Source organism: Capsicum annuum, chromosome 12 (genome assembly GCF_002878395.1).
Source record: "Capsicum annuum cultivar UCD-10X-F1 chromosome 12, UCD10Xv1.1, whole genome shotgun sequence".
NCBI classification, from domain to species: Eukaryota; Viridiplantae; Streptophyta; class Magnoliopsida; order Solanales; family Solanaceae; genus Capsicum; species Capsicum annuum.
The window spans coordinates 114,650,628-114,663,140 of NC_061122.1; the positions used below are offsets into that span (position 1 = coordinate 114,650,628).

A 12,513-nucleotide genomic window follows, 5' to 3' on the forward strand; every position below is an offset into this window, starting at 1 on the left:
ACTATATTTTCTTACCGGAAATTGATTAAATATGTCATTGAACTATTAAAAACAACTTATTTGTGTCATCCGTTATAAGTTTAGCTCATCTATGTCATCATCTTTAAAAGTTTGGCTCATCTATACCACTACAGTTACAGAAAGATTAATCCATGCCATTAATTTGTAACAAGGGTTTGCGAAACCATTTTTGTCATGTAGCCTTTTATTAGAGGTTCAGAGTAGCAAATCCAAATCAACCAATATTATTTAAAATCAAAATAAAAAATGAATCCATTAAAATAAAAGTCATCTGCATCGCTAAAATATAAATCGCACTCATTAAAATACAAACTCGACTCATTAAAAATAAAAATTAGACTCATTAGTTGTTTCAAATTTAATTAAAATCGATCCGATGTTATGTTTTACTTAAAATGTCTTAAGTGTCACATTTGCATTCGTACTTTCAATGTGAGAATCTTGAAGTATCCTTATTGTTTTAGGTTCAGTACGTAATAATGTTACAAACTATTCAAGGATATCAAATTTGTGACATAGCAAGAAAATCCAAACTGCCCAACAGATGATAAAGACTCAACAAGTCTAGTTTAGTCTAGTAAAAGTAATACGTATATTATTACAAGAAGTTGCGAGTCCATAGGAGACAAGATGAATATTGTCATAGTACTAATCTATATGGAAGCTTTTCAATAAGCGAAATGAATCCAAAATTTGGGAAAATATATATGGATCATGGGTGACCATAAGGGCCAGGACCATAGGGTCTGTATCCATGGTAGACGTACGCCCTTTCTCTGTAACTATTATTAGTGAGAGCACAGCAGCCAATAGAGTAAACAATGGAGAGAAAAATGAAGATACAAAGGCTTATGAGAGAGGTATGCCTGGAATATTTCTTGATGTCATCAAAGACAGATTTCTTGCACGAATTGCAGTTGTAGCACATCCCATTCTGTTCGTTGCTCCAAGCCTTGCAGTCGACGTCTCCCTCTATTGGTCCTGTTTTTGGCACGATCCAAGTCGATGCATTTTGGAACTGAAAGTTGCAGTATGTCGGCGGTTTGCAACAACCAGACTGACCAAAAACATAAATTAGCATTTCTTTTCCCGCTTTTCACCGACCTAATTATGCAACTGTGATGAATGTATAAACTATAAATATTTTTTATAGCACTAGTGCATATATTAAGTTCCATACATATAGCTTAGGACACTACTTAAAATACATCTTTTTCGAACCCTGACATCATTTAGTCCCAGCCGGAGGAGAAAGCAGCTTCAACGCAGTATCCTCTCAAAATTGACGTGGAAATTACGGGCCTCCTAGGGACAAAATCCTTCTCATGGTAATGTTGAGATTTTAACAATTCCTTTTTTGTCAATTAGAAAATAAATAAACAATGCCACGGTGACAAAAAAGGTGTTAACTTGCACATATTTCTGATTTTAATTAAACAGATTGTGCAGATAAATTCAAGGCAAAGTTTAATTACACTAAACCTTTTCGAGATAATATCTCCAATGGACCCTCAACTATTATCTCCAATGGATCCTCAACTATTTAGGGCAATTTTCTTACAAAGTCACTAAATTTTATTATGTAACCCAAAAATCACTCAACAATTAATGTTTCAACTTAAAAGTCACCTAATCGATCTATGTTCTCATATTCTCTTTCTGCATATTTTGCAACACTGGTTTCTGCATATTTTGCAACACTGGTTGGATAAGTTGTTAGGTGAAATGTCAGTAATTCAATGACTTTTTTGTTATATGATAAAGCTGGAGCTGAAAACTTAGCTCATCGTTGAACTTTTGATTATTGATCATCATAGTCACACAATTTTATTTTATCTTTTAAGTAACTTAATTTTGACTAATTAGCTTTCATAATCATTTTAGGGGTAAATATAGTTTCTGCTACCGATTTAATAATGTGACATTTGTAACTTTTTAGAATATTTTAAAACATTAAAATCATAATTAAATTTATTTATGACTTAATTATTGCCGAGTTCAGAGCCTAACAAAATTCCAATGGGGCATATAAAAATGAAAAGATCCCAAAACGGATAAGGTAAACACAGATGTTTACTTTGCCCATTGAAATTTAACGTCGTCAGTTAGCTGGTAAAGTACAAGGCAAAATCACGATTTTACCTTACAAGTAAATTGAGTTACTTACCTTATCCTTTGACTGTAAAAGTTGGTGGGGATTAGGAATTAATGACAATGTTGTACTCTCTCCAACAATCTTTATTTGTCCATTTATTTTGGGATGTCCAACAATACTTTTCTGATTCATAAAATTAATCGATAATTTATCTATTTTTCCCTTGGTATTAAATACAAGGAAAAAGTTTAAATATATCATTGAACTATCGAAAATGGCTCATTTATGACATTCATTATAAGTTTGGTTCATTCGTGCCACCGTCTATAAAAGTTTGGCTCATCTATGTCACTGTTGTTACAGAAAAGTTTATTTGTGTCATTATTCTGTAACGGTGATTTGCAAAATTATTTTTGTCACATAACCTCTTATTAGGAGTCCATATCACCAAATCTAAATCAATCACTAGTACTTAAATAAAAATAAATGAGAAAATACCTTATTTCACCGTTGAACTATAACCAAAATCGTTGAGACACACCACAACTTAATGGGGGCCGTATTACCCCCTGAACTAATTAAAAGTATAATTTTGACACCTTTAATGTCTATGTGGCACATACGTGTGCCTACGTGGACCCTTCAGTGTGTTGTGCCACGTATATGCCATGTAGGCACTAATGGTGTCAAAATCACACTTTTAATTAGTTCAGGGGGGTAATAGGACCCCCTTTAAGTTGAGGTGTGTCTCAGCCGTTTTGATTATAGTTCAAGGGTGAAATAGAGCATTTTCTCAAAATAAATAAATCATAACCATTAAAATAAAATCTGATACAATTAATGAGATTGATTTTATTTTTAATTAGTTCAATTTTTATTTTTAATAAGTCCAATTTTTATTTTAACTATATGGATCAAATTTTATTTTAATGGATTCGGAATATCAATTTTTATTTTAAGTAATATTGATTGATTTGAATTTGGTAATATGGACCTCTAATAAGAAGCCACGTGGCAAACATAGTTTGCGAAAATCACTATTACAAAATAATTGCATGAATGATCATTTCTATAATGACAGTGACATATATGAGCCACACTTTAAATAGTAGTGGCATAGATGAACAAAACTTATAATGGATGGCATAGATGGATCATTTTAAAAAGTTCGATGTCATATTTGAGCCTTTTTTCTAAATACAATGCATCACTCATTGCATTTTTCAAAGTAAAAAATATATTCAAAGGGTGATATAGTAAAATAATCCATCTATTTATTGTCCATCTATTTATTGTTTCTTAAGCAAAAAATTTATTCAAAGGGTGATATAATAAAATCATCCATCTGTTTATTGTTTCTTAAGACATCTGTCAAGCCAAAAGTGAACAAGTATTTATGGATAGATGGAGTATTTAGTGAAGAATTTATTCCAACTGCATTGTAAGGTTGGGAGATGGTTTTATCTTACAAGGTAAAACATGTTCCTTACCTTATTAATTTTCTTTTATAAACCACTCATTTCATTCATTTCTTCTTCACATTATTTGTTTGTTCACTTGTTTCACTTTCGCCATTCATATTATTTTGGGTGTTTGTTCTTGTTCAAAATCTATTCATAAAAAATCTTGCACTTTAAGGTATATTTTAATCACCTTTATATATAATTATTTCAATACCTAACAAACATGTAGTATTAATATTATTAATCATCGTTTTAGCTTACTAATTTGTTAAATATTATTGTTATCGTTCCAACTTGTTAAGCCTAAACCTACATTAATTAAGTCTTTATTGTCTATCTAATTCTTTTTTAATTTATTGTTTGCACAACAAAGATGTTAAATTTTGTCATGCATGTGTAAGAAAACTTGCCCTTTAGGCTCCAGACTCCATTTAGTTGCATGCATGTGTAAATTGATTTTGTCAAATTATTACGTGACATAAATGTTCATGAAACACGTATCAAAACTAATTTTATGTTATTTTTATATATAGATATAGAATATCAACAGTTTGTCTATCCAGGACCATTACAGTATGATGTATATGCCACACAAAGAAAGCATCGTCCGAGGCTACTTGCAGAGGCATGTTAAAGGGAGAAAAGACATGTTTGGCAGTGCGGCATGATGATGATGATTTTTAAAAACATGTTAGAGATCATCCGTTCCATTTCTGTATTCTTAATTATTTTAATATTTGTGATTTTAGGGGCGTTATAGATTTTGGATACGTTTCATGCAATTATTTCCTTATTACTGCGCTGGTTGAAAGGTGGCGGTCAAAAATGCATAACTTTTACCTGAGAATGGGTGAAGCAACTATAACCTTATAAGACATGGAAATCATGTTTAAAATTTTCGCAAATGGAACTTCCATTAGATCTTCATCCAGGCGCTGCTCAGATGTTACCTATTAACAGACATCAAATGTTTGCCAAATTAACAAGATGAATACCTGACCTAAACTTTTTTCAAGAAAATTGGATTTATTGAGATTAGAGGAATACATAAAAAATCAAAATAAAATAATTGAAACTGAGGAAGAAGAGGTGCAACGAAGAGTTAGGTTGAACTTATTTTGATTGTGCAGCGAAACAATATTCCCCGACAAGTCCCGGAATAAATTTAGTACAAAATTATTGATTGACATGCATAACTTCCTTGCAATGTCAACACAAGTTTGGAGAACAGCTATGCTATCGTACCTCTACTTTTGTTTGTGTTGTGCGTCGGTGGAGAAGTCGCACCGCACTAATGATTCTGTTTTGTTATTGCAAGTATGTGGACTTTATTATATTCTTTCATTCAAAGGATAAGATAAGTGACGCCATTTACCTGATAAGGTAAAATCGTGATTTTACCTTGTAGTTTACCAGCTAATTGACGACATTAACATTTAATGAACAAGGAAAACACCAATATTTACCTTGCCGTTTTGAATTTTTATTTTATTTTCATATGCTCCTTTAAAATTTTGAATGAAAAAACTTGTTCTTCAGGCTCCGAACTCATTATTGATCCGACCACTTATTCTATATTTTAACAAAATATTTAGTTAATTATTATTAGCCGAGCAATGATCTTTTGTAATTTTAAAGTACTTAAGTTATTAGGAGTGACAAATATGAAAATATGCAGTTTAATGTTAGAGATCTTTTATAATTTTATTTTTTTTAGTAACCATAGTTAACATTGAACTAAAATTAAATGGGTTCTCAAAGTTGACTTTCAAGCCGTCATTTAAAACTTAACTACGTTGACATTTAAGATGATTAACTAAATTAGTTAGCATTTTTTCTCCCTCTTTTAATCTGCAGTTGCATACTTGACACAAATGATCGTAAAATTTTGTGTCCTCTTGATGATTTAAGCCTATCTCCAACCTTTTTATGCTTGATTATGTTCTCTGCCAACTCAAAAGAACCAACCATGATGCTACGTACATACTTCTCTTACAAATACCGACATATACACACATATAGAGAGATGATAATAAATCTAAAACGACAATAATTAAATAGGAATACTTTGTTAAATGATTTTTTTAAGTCTACTTTTTAATTAAATGAATTATAAGTTTTTTTTTTAGAAAAATGACCCATTTTTGAATATTTAAATTTATTTACAAGTTTTAAAAGTTATAAATTAGTCCACAAATTATCAACTTATAGAATTTAAATAAAACCTCTCCCACCAAAATCTTTTAATTTTTTTACAAATTAATCCAAAATTTGATTTGCGATGGACAGATCTATTATTCATCCGATCAATATATGGATAGATCGATTATCGATTAGGTCGATGCTATACATCGGTCTTCTATGTTATTTAATAGCTGACCGATTATGATAATTAGTCCGACTTATTAATCATCGATCGTTTTTTATCTGACAGATTAACCATCGATATCTTTTTATTTGATTGATTATATATTTATATACAAGCCTTCTTCTTTTGAAAAAAATGATACTAAAATCAAAGAAGAGTAGAAAATTTATAATTTTGGAAGGAAACAAAACATTTAGAAATAAAATATGAGCTTCAAAAATAAGAAAGTTGAAGAAACAATGAGTTTTTAATTAAAATGGAAGAGAAAAAAGTTAAAGAGAGGGGAAAAGAAGTAATTTGAAATTGAAAAAATATATTAAGGTTTTATGTTTTAATTATATTTATAAATAGCTCCCAAAGTTTTTAACATGTTATTATAGTCCAATTCTCCATTAAAGTTATTTTTTATTTTGTTTTAAAATGAGAAAACGAAAGTAAGTCATTTTGCTAATTAGAAACTTGAAGAAAGATTCTTTGTTAAATAATCTTTTCAAGTCTATTTTTTTAATTAAATGAACTACAAGTTTTTTTTAAGGAAAATGATCCACTTTTGAATGTTTAAATTTATTTGTGATTTATAATTTATTTACGAGTTTTAAAAGTTACAAATTAGTTCACAAATCACCAACTTGAAGAATTTAAACAAAATTCTTCCCACCAAAATCTTTTAAATTTTTTATAAATTAATTCAAAACCTGATTTGTGATGCACAGATCTATTATCGATTCGGCTAATACATGGACAGATCGTTTATCGATTCGACCGATATATAGACAGATCGATTATTGATCTGACTGATAGTCTTCTATGTTATTCAATAGTTGATCGATTATAGTTATTAGTCCAACAGATTAATTATCGATCATTTCTTATCCGACAGATTAACCATCGATCTCTGCTTATCCGATCGAATACATATTTATCCATAAACCTTCTTCTTTTGAAAAAAAAAAATGATACTAAAATTAAAGGAAAGTAGAAAATTTACAAATTTGAGAGGAGACAAAATATTTCAAAATAAAATGCGATCTTTAAAAATGAGAAAGTTAAAGAAAAAATGAGTTTTTGATAAAAATGGAGGAGAAAAAAAGTCAAAAAGAGGGAAAAAAGTAATTTGAAATTAAAAAAATGTGTTAGTGTTTTATGTTTTAAGTATATTTATAAATATCTTCCAAAATTTTTAATATGTTATTATAGTTCAATTCTTCGTTAACATTATTTTTTATTTTGTTTTAAAATAAAAAAATAAAAATAAGTCGTTTTGTTAATTGAAAACTTGAAGAGGCGTGTTAATCAAATTTAGAGTTAATTCCTTAAAATGACATTGAACTTGTGTAAACATCCCACTAAAGTAAATTTTGTTTCTTTTAGGACAATATTGTCACTGAACAATGCATTTCTTTCCATTATAAGGTAAAACTAAGAAATTGTTAAGGATATATTTGGAGAACCACAAGTAAAGTAAAATTAGATGTAATTACATAGTCCAATTCTCAATTAGAAAAAGAGGAGTAGGTGCAATTACGTGATGTAATTACAAAGCTACATTTTATTTTTTATTTTTTAAATAAAATTTAATATCCTTTTCTTTTAAATTTCTTTTTTATTTTTTATTATATTAATTTCTTTTTTATTTTTATTTCATTTTACATTATTTATCTTTCATCTCTTTTCTTCTCATTTTCCAACTTTACTTCTTATGAGTCAATATAATTACTCATATTTTTTTCTTTATTTAGCGCATTATTGAATTTTTATAATTTTTATTTTAGTGTTTGAATTAAAGCAGTATTTTATTATTGAATGAGATTATAGACTTATGTGTTTTTCGTTCTTCTGAATTATATTTACTCGTTGAAATTTTATATAAGAGTATTATTTTTTTCTCTTGGATTTTTAATTTATGTTTCGATTTATTTATTTTAGTATTATAGACATGCTATTTCATATTGCATATCACTGCAAATTGTCTAATAACATATAATTTTAATTTTTATATGGCTTTCCAAATATGTCCTTAACTATTTTTTAGTTTCACCTTATTTTGGAAAGATGTACATAGTTTAATGACAATATTTTCCTAAAAGAAATTAACAAAAGTTACTTTAGTAGGATGTTTGCATAAGTTCAATGTCAATTTGAAAAATTAACTCGACAATTTGAAGTGACATGCAATATAAAATAACAAGTCTATGGTACTAAAACAAATGAATTGAAACATAAAACAAAACACAAATTGAAAATTCAAAAAAAAAAAAACACAATACTCTTATATAAAATTCCAATAAGTAAATAATTTAAAAGAAAGAAAAAACACATAAGTCATCTCATTCAATAATGAAATACTACTTTAATTCAAACACTAAAATAAAAATGCAATAATGCGCTAAATGAAGAAAAAAATACGAGTAATTATATTGAATCATAAGAAATAAAGATTGAAAAATGAAAAGAAAAGAGATAAAGATAAATAATGTAAAATGAAAAAAAAAATAAAAATTAAAATAACAAAAATAAAAAAGAAAATTAAAAGAAAAAGAAATTAAAATTAAAAAAAGAAATAAAATATAACTTTGTAATTACATCATTCAATTGCACCTAATTCTCTATTCCTAATTGAGAATTGGATTATGTAATTACATCTAATTTCACTTTCCTTGTGTTCTCCAAACATATACTTAATAATTTTTTAATTTTACTTTATAATAAAAAGAAGTGTATAGTTTAGTGACAATATTGTCCTAAAAGAAACAAAAGTTAATGTTAACACAAGTTCAATGATATTTTGAAGAATTAACTCTCAAATTTAATCTCCAATAAATATATGAGCGAAAGAAAGAGAGAGAACCTGCATCTTGGTGAGCTTATTTTTGTAAAAATCCTCAGTTCTGTCGTTGGGAATATATTTACAAAATTTGGCATCAATCATACAACTCTTAATCTTATCCCATTGTCGTTCATCAGGCACACGATTTTTCAACCATTGTGAGTATTCTTGAAACTGGTCTTCCCATCCGCCTTTTTCTGGTGTATGATTATTTAGATGTGTCAACATGACAACAATGTTGAAGACGGAGTAAATTATCATCCCTGTAATGACCAAGAACAGCAAGAACAAATATATCCACAACAAAAATGAGACATGGCATGCCGCCCCTACAATTCCCATCAAAGAAATTACCAAAAGGATCACCCCTGATATCATCAGAGGCTTTTGAAGCTCTTTCTGGCAGGTGGTAGCATTTGAGTTATTAATGAACGACATAGCCATCAGTATGAGTATTAAAGAAGCCACCAATGTGATAAAATTAAGCAGTGTCAGAAAGCAATTGCTGCACCGAACCATTTTTGTACCTTATGTATTATTATTTTATTTTGTTTTGGTTTTGGATGTTAAAAAGGAAGAAACAGATATGTTATAATAGATCAGAACTCTAGAGGGTCAACCGAAGTAAAACCCCAGAAATCTGATCATAAAATCTCTCTAATTTTTTATTTTTTTTTTCTGTTTCTGGGTGTGCGTTTGGTGAATTTGGAAGACAAGTAAGAGAGTGGTTAATGGGGGATGGAAGAGAGAAATGGACGCCAAAGAGGAGGTAGAAGTGTCGTGCTTTTTACTTACCTCTCATGCTGCACCAATTTATGTACGGACAGACAATATTTGCACACACTCATATTTATATTAAATTCAATTAATTTGATATATCATATAATTATGGAAAAATTACCTTAAAGCACTACTTAACTTATCGTATTTGCATAAAATCTCAATTTTTTTAAATACATTTTATCCCTTATTTTACTTTCTTTCTCTAAATTATACGGACACATCACAAAAAGAGAAAGGTACCGCCTACTGCTCCTCCATTATCGGCTGAAGATCTGCAAAGTATATCTAGCAGTTATCTACGTACATTCATCGAATAGTGTCCCCCAGCCCCAATTATTCTTCAATTTCATCAACTTACAAGTTCAATAAACAACTTACAATCTCCATTTCTTTATTTTCTTCAATTCTTAGAGGTTAGTTTGTGTTCGTAGTATTTTTAAGTTGTGTAGATCAAACAATTTTGTCATTAAAGGTTCTATTTAACATTGTTACCTAAATTTTAAGTCAATTAATGGATTCAGAATTCTCATTTAGTCTTGGTATTTCTCAAATAGACAAATCTCAAATCACAGATGTAGTTACTTTTGTTCTGAGTGTTTGATATTGATGTAGATAATTTTCATGAAAATAGATCAAAACACCACAACCACCTCATGATGATGAAAAAGTTACGCCAAGAGGCAAGGTTTGAGGGAAAAATATCCAATTATTGTCACTTCAAACAGCAAAGGAGTTCAAGATACATCATATGACCCTCTTAAGAAGGCACGAAAGCTATGTATCAGACTCATTTTCATGGTGAAGATAAATCACCGATACAAAAAGGTATGTATTAGACTAAAGATCTGAATAAAGTTATGTATCTGAATGATTTGTAATTATGTAAATTATAATTTCGAATGTAGTGGATGAAGTATGTTTCCAAAGATATGCATGAACATCCTCGCAGGTTGGCACATGCAATTCTAATATTGTAGAAGACCTTACGGTGTGTCTCATCTAGGAAAAAGTTGAGTTATTCCGACGAACGTGCTTTGGAGTATATCTCAATATACTCCAACGTAATTTTCAAGGTCAAATTACCATGTGCCTAGGTAGAGCAGAATAGTTCAATTGAATTTCACGTCTGCGTTAAAGATATCATGCACTGGTAATATAGAAGATTTTGACTATTCCAACTCCCCTCCCAACAGGCTTATGGAAAAGTATTTCCCTGGTGCAACAACACATGTAAACAAAGTCTGGTTAGTTCAATGTTTTAAGATGGGCAATTTTGATAACAATGAAGATGATGTCCAGATGGTTATACTTCATGAACACATTTGTGATTTCACAACTACACGATGCACCAATTCCCTTTGCATATTTGAATATGGTAGAGGATGACAGATATAAATAATTTTCATCGGGAATGTTATCCTTTTTCAAATTGTTGTAATCCTTGAGACAATTCTTGAATGTTAAAAAATAGTTACATCATTTAGGTGACATGCTGTACGTAACGAATGTTAGGATATATGAATGTTCTTTGGAAGTTGAAGAAGATAAAGCTATTCATCAGGATAATTAAATTTCGAGGATGTTTAATTGACAAGTTGTAGAAATTAAGCCAAACCGCGAGAAGTTTATTGCACGGATATTTAGCAAGGTAAATCTCATAATCAAATTAAGTTAGTTTTGTTTTAAAGATAAGTTAGTTGTATTTGTTTTAATTTAAAACAAATATGTATTATAACATATCCAATACATTACAAATTAAAACAGCTAATTCTTATTTAGTTGCATGGATAACCTGATACGTAACTACATAAGGCTGACAAATATTGAAAACTACTACATAGTTATATATGTCACAACTGATATATATGACACCCTGAAACAAAACTAATTGTTTATCTGTACGGCAAAACTATTAATTCATGTTTTGTTATATATGTATCTGATACATCTGTATGTATATGATATTGTAATCATTTTTAACTTGACTATTTTCTTTGTAATTGATAATTACAGTATGTATATTCCATACTAGCTCCTATAGTGAAGGAATTAGATAAACTTGATTTACCTAATCTATTGAGTCTTGCATCGTATGATCCTACCACATCCTTTGTACCAAGTACATAAGCTGATCTGCCCAAGCAAATAGAGTCTGAAGCGACTAAACTAACCGTTATATTTGAACCTGTTGGTTTTGAGAACTTTAGTACTAAACCACATGAAGATCTTCTAAAGAAAGCTAAGCATGATTCTGGTACATCATTTGCCCAGCTGCCAAAGAGAAGTAAGACTTTTATTGTGCCAAAAAAGCTGAAAGTGAAAGAGAAACAAAGAAATCTACAACATCTCCACTAAAAGGAAAACAGTCCCACGGAATATCAAAATCTCTTGATGACCCCATTATTGAAGCAGATAAAGATACATCAGCTTGGGTTGTTTATGATCAACATATAGCACCAGTGATGTAATGACCCTTCAGGTCATTTTTCATATTTACGCTTATCTTCACTATTTGAGCTTCTCCATAGCTATCCCAAGTCATTTGTTATTTGCTGGAATCGACGGTTCGATAACCAGGCAGTTCGTTTGGTTTTTAGAACCAATTTCCTATTTAGAAGTCTTCGCTTGTTCCAAATGGCCACCGGGCAAAAACTTCAGTGAAACGATCTCGGATATAAAATCCAAATTTGCCAACAGATCTGAAATATCAATTTTAAGCTAGGTAGACTTTTGGTTCGGGTCCCAATGCCCCCGAGCTCAGTTCGATCTATCGATCGAAAATTTGAAAGTTTAGGTGTGGAACCCACATTTGGTTAAAACAACCTCGGATTGAAAATTCAACTTCGCCAACGCGTCTAGAACATTGAATCTAGTAAGGTTACATATTTCATTTGCGAAAACTAGATTTTGAATGCATCCCGAGGCATTAGCTGAAACATGAAATCAAATTCTAAGT

At 29.8% G+C, this 12,513-nt stretch overlaps 1 protein-coding gene across 2 annotated transcripts; it reads right to left on the reverse strand.

Annotated features, from left to right (window-relative positions):
* Positions 1–446: 446 nt before the first annotated feature.
* Positions 447–9,547, reverse strand: LOC107849766 (tetraspanin-8-like). 2 transcript variants are annotated; one of them, XM_016694331.2, is made up of 3 exons: positions 8,796–9,546; positions 4,420–4,529; positions 456–1,078 (listed from the first exon to the last, which is right to left on the reverse strand). In XM_016694331.2, exons 1-3 carry the CDS (start codon positions 9,291–9,293, stop codon positions 994–996), a joined length of 693 nt encoding a protein of 230 aa, XP_016549817.1. In that variant the 5' UTR covers positions 9,294–9,546; the 3' UTR covers positions 456–993. The 2 variants fall into 2 exon arrangements, with proteins under 2 accessions (XP_016549816.1, XP_016549817.1); XM_016694330.2 differs by lacking the exon at positions 4,420–4,529 and having other exon boundaries at positions 447–1,078; positions 8,796–9,547.
* Positions 9,548–12,513: the final 2,966 nt, after the last annotated feature.

What these genes read in the sequence shown, in the direction of transcription:
- LOC107849766 (XM_016694330.2), bottom strand. Translation starts at nt 9,293, where the DNA reads ATGGTTCGGTGCAGCAATTGCTTTCTGACACTGCTTAATTTTATCACA. An exon ending in ATAAGCTCACCAAGATGCAG is followed by an intron (nt 1,079 to 8,795) that starts GTTCTCTCTCTT and finishes GTTTTTGGTCAG; the next exon opens with TCTGGTTGTTGCAAACCGCC.